Here is a 4,445-nt window from a genome sequence, read left to right as displayed (position 1 = left end):
AAGCTATGTGGTAGCGATAGCCACAACACCTTATTGCATAAAGGGAATCACCCGAGTAATGATTCCGATAAAAATGGTGAAGCTCGCCCTGGAGGCGGCGACCATATGGAAACTGAACGAGTTTCAGTGTCCAACCACTCCACCTTGGTGAAGGCGGAAAAAACTGTGTTATTGTCGACAGCAATCATAGGAGTGTTGGATCGCAATAATGAAATGCATAAAGCAAGGGTATTAATTGATTCAGGAGCCCAATCAAATTTTATGTGAGAAAAGTTCGCAATAAAATTGAATTTGAAGTGTGAAAGCATAAACAAACCCGTGTCGGGTAAACATAACAACGTGACCCATATAAAGAAACGTGTTGCAATTAAAATGAAATCTTTAAAAACAAATTATAAACAAGATATCACATGTCTAATATTGCAGGAAATAACTACAAATTTACCGCAAGCAACGGTGGCCAGGAAGGATTTCAAGCTTCCGCCGGGATTGGAATTGGCGGATCCAAACTTCAACATAGCAGCACCAATTGATATACTGTTGGGCGCTGAGAGTTTTTGGGAGATCTTGAAGAATGATCGGCTAAGATTGGATACCGGACCTACGCTCCAAAGGACAGAATTAGGATGGATCATCTCGGGCCCAATCAACGCTCACCATAAAAAAAGGCCAGTACCAGAAATCTGTAGTTTATCAATAAACTCATTGTCAAATCAAGTTGAAAAATTTTGGAAAATGGAAGAGGTGATGCCTCCAAGTTTTTATAACCACGAGGAGAAGGCTTGTGAAGCCGACTTTGTAGCCACGCACGCCCGAGAGAGCGATGGTAGATACGTAGTGAGTTTGCCGCGCCGGCCGTGTGTCAACCAACTTGGTGACTCATTAGGCACAGCGGAAAAAAGATTCAAAGGTTTGGAAAGAAAATTTTTAATGAATCCTGAACTGAAATCTCAGTATGCTCAATTTATGAAAGAATATGAGCAATTAAATCACATGGAGGAGCTATGTGAGAAAACAAAGGACCATTCCTATTTTTTGCCGCATCATGCGAAAGGAAGCGAGCAGCACTACTAAAGTGCGTGTAGTATTTGACGGATCGGCTAAAACGTCGACCGGTATTTCCCTGAATGATGCATTAATGGTAGGAGCTGTTATTCAAAAAGATTTATACACTCATCTTTTACGTTTTAGGAAACATAGATACGTCATGACGGCGGACATAGAAAAAATGTACCGTCAAATCAACGTACGCCCAGAGGATCGCAGCCTGCAGAAGATTTTATGGCGCGACTCTCCAGAAGAGGAACTCAGGCATTATAAATTGAAGACAATCACCTACGGTTTGGGACCTTCCTCTTTCCTGGCAACTAGATGTCTACGGCAAATCGGTATGGACAATCGCATTAAATTTCCCGTAGCAAGCCAGGTCATAGAAAACGATTTCTACATGGACGATCTGTTGACCGGAGAGGACGACTTGGACGCATGCGTCAGGTTGAAGCAACAGGTACATGATATTTTACTGTCCGCCGGAATGACCCTGCGGAAGTGGAGATCGAATATTTCGGAATTGTCATCTGGGTCGGGCCAGGGTGAAATTGCTGGGAAAAGCAATGGTGAACAAATGATCACTAACAATTCCAAAATTGAAAAGATCCTAGGTTTGATCTGGGATAATGAATCAGATTGTTTATCATATGAAATTAAAAGACCGTCAAGTAAGACGGAAAGTAAGCGTCAGATATTGTCGTGCATAGCTTCAACTTTTGACCCATTGGGTCTCCTAGGCCCCATAATAGTGGTGGCCAAATTAATTATGCAGAAATTATGGCAATCAAAAGCAGCATGGGACGACACACTACCTGATGAAATTTTACTACCCTGGAGGGCCTATCTAGGTGAACTATCACAACTAAATGTATTGAAAATCCCGAGGGGAATTAACCACGGAGCGCCAAGGAATATACAATTACACGGTTTCTGCGACGCTTCGGAAAAAGCATATGGAGCCTGCGCTTACGTCGTCTCAACTGATCAAGAGGGTAAGCGACATGCACATCTACTTACTTCTAAGTCTAGAGTAGCACCACTGAAATGTATTTCACTACCCAAGTTGGAACTATGCAGTGCTGTGCTACTAGCCAAACTGATTAGAAATATCAAGTTGGAGCTAAGTATAGAGGAATCGGCCACTCATTACTGGTGCGATTCAACTATAGCATTATGCTGGTTGAAGGGTCAACCAGCTCGGTGGAACACTTTTGTGGCTAACCGGGTAGCGGAAATACAGGATATCAGCGATCCAAACCAGTGGCGACACGTATCATCGGCCGAAAATGCAGCGGATATACTGTCCAGAGGTACCACAGCTGAAAGGTTAGTCAACGCTTCAATTTGGTGGAAGGGACCAAGCTGGTTGACAGAAGAGATCAGCGCTTGGCTACTATCCAAGGTGTCCTGTTTGAATCCCACTGAGATTAAGAGTAAAAATGTATTACTGGCAGCTAATGTTCAAGAATGGGAGATTTTCGAAAAATTTTCATCGCTAACCAAATTGAAGAGAATTACCGCTTTGGCGTTGAGATTTATAAATAATTGTCGGAATCCTAAAGATAAAATCGGAGGCAATATAACTGTCACCGAACTAGAAGCAGCCTTAAAATGTCTGCTGAAATCATCTCAAGAACATTCCTTTAAACGAGAATTAAAGGACTTGAAAAATCACAGGATGGTAAACAAAAATAGTAGATTGAAAGCCCTCAATCCTTGTTTATTAGATGGTTTAATTTGTGCAAATGGTAGACTAAAACTAGCCACGTACTTATCACATCAACAAAGGCAACCTGTAATATTATCGCCTACACACAAATTAACCGAATTAATCATAAGACATTATCATTATGTGCATTTACATGCTGGGCCACAAGCGCTGTTAGCAGAAATACGCTTGAAATACTGGCCCATACTAGGAAAAAATACTGTTAAACGAGTCTTACATAACTGTATTATATGTTTTAGATACCAACCTCGAGTTTGCCAGCAGATTATGGGAAACTTACCTGTTGAAAGAATCACTCCCAGTCGACCATTTGCGGTGACGGGGCTTGATTATGCTGGACCTATTGACATGAAGAGTGGAGCGCTGAGGAAGTCTCCACTTATCAAATCGTATCTTTGCATATTTGTTTGTTTTTCTACTAAAGCTGTTCATTTAGAACTTGTAACGGATTTGTCAAGCGATACTTTTTTAAATTGCTTAAAGAGATTTATCGCCCGGCGGGGTCAACCTGAAAAAATATTTTCTGACAATGCAACTAGCTTCAGAGGAGCTTCCAACAAGCTTCAAGAGTTGTATGCCAGTCTAAAGCTGAACAATGACAAAATTCATAGGTTTTTAGCAGATAAAGGTATAGTTTGGAACTTCATTCCTCCTAGGGCGCCAAATCACGGCGGGTTGTGGGAAGCTGCAGTTAAATCTACCAAGTTTCATTTATATAGAATTACCAAGAATAATCCATTACAGTTTGAATTATTATATACCTTACTTTGTCAGATAGAGGCTTGTTTGAACTCCCGACCTTTAACTTCCTTGTCTGATGACGTCAACGACCTACTCCCCCTCACCCCCAACCACTTCCTTATGGGCACTGAGGCTTCTATCATCCCTGAATTAGACGTCCGCGAGCTACCAGAGAACAAACTAAGCCAATATCAAAAATTAAATGCCTTAATTCAAACTTTCTGGTGAAGATGGAAACGAGATTACCTTGCTGAACTACAAAAACGGACCAAATGGCAGGCCAGCAGCCAAGAAGTTATAAAAAAGGACGATCTGGTCATCTTGAAGGAGGACAATCTGCCTCCTGCATTATGGAGAATGGCGCGCATAACAGCAACTCATCCAGGACCTGATGGCGTAGTGAGGGTGGTTACCCTCAAGACGTCCCAAGGCATTTTTGTGCGACCTATCACAAAAATATGTTTGATGCCAATAGAATCAAACCAGGATCTGCATCTCCCGACCCGGCAAACTACAGACCTTCCCAAGGTCACAGCCTAATGTAACCAAGGCTGAACCGATGCTACCACACAGGACTACTGACCATAGAGCATCGCTGTGGTTGACCAACCTATATCCAGAAGCCACTGGGGGCTTCCAGTCAACCAGGACCAGGGGTATTCGCTGCCTACCAGGACAGGGCACCCTTAATATGAGACTCAACCCCCTGAGTTAACATGTACCACCCTTGACAGGATGATCACCACTGGACCGAATGCAGAATGAACGATCTACACAGTGCAGTGATTACAGTGTTTTGTGTTCTATTAAAAGAAAAGAGTCAAGTATGAACTCATATAAAAAAAACAGACTTCAGTTTTTGAACTGCTCTATACGGGAGCTAGAATATTAGTTAATTAAGTGATCTATATGTGTAAATGTTATT

The 4,445-nt window shown here is 42.0% G+C and overlaps 1 protein-coding gene across 1 annotated transcript; it reads left to right on the top strand.

Annotated features, from left to right (window-relative positions):
- The first annotated feature begins 1,057 nt into the window (after nt 1–1,057).
- On the top strand, nt 1,058–3,552 carry LOC149415024 (uncharacterized). Its single transcript, XM_089643182.1, has 2 exons — nt 1,058–2,042; nt 3,019–3,552. Exons 1-2 carry the CDS (start codon nt 1,139–1,141, stop codon nt 3,096–3,098), a joined length of 984 nt encoding a protein of 327 aa, XP_089499308.1. The 5' UTR covers nt 1,058–1,138; the 3' UTR covers nt 3,099–3,552.
- The last annotated feature ends 893 nt before the right edge of the window (nt 3,553–4,445 follow it).

Source organism: Hesperophylax consimilis, chromosome 19, assembly GCF_061612785.1.
Source record: "Hesperophylax consimilis isolate HC1 chromosome 19, BYU_Hcon_1.0, whole genome shotgun sequence".
Taxonomy (NCBI): domain Eukaryota; kingdom Metazoa; phylum Arthropoda; class Insecta; order Trichoptera; family Limnephilidae; genus Hesperophylax; species Hesperophylax consimilis.
The sequence above is the reverse complement of the archived record's forward strand: the minus strand, read 5'-3'. Positions and strand labels throughout refer to the sequence as shown.

Coding starts and splice junctions, on each gene's coding strand:
- LOC149415024 (XM_089643182.1), top strand. CDS start 1,139: ATGGTAGGAGCTGTTATTCAAAAAGATTTATACACTCATCTTTTACGT. Junction 2,043..3,018: donor CGTCTCAACTGATCAAGAGG/GTAAGCGACATG, acceptor TATATGTTTTAG/ATACCAACCTCGAGTTTGCC.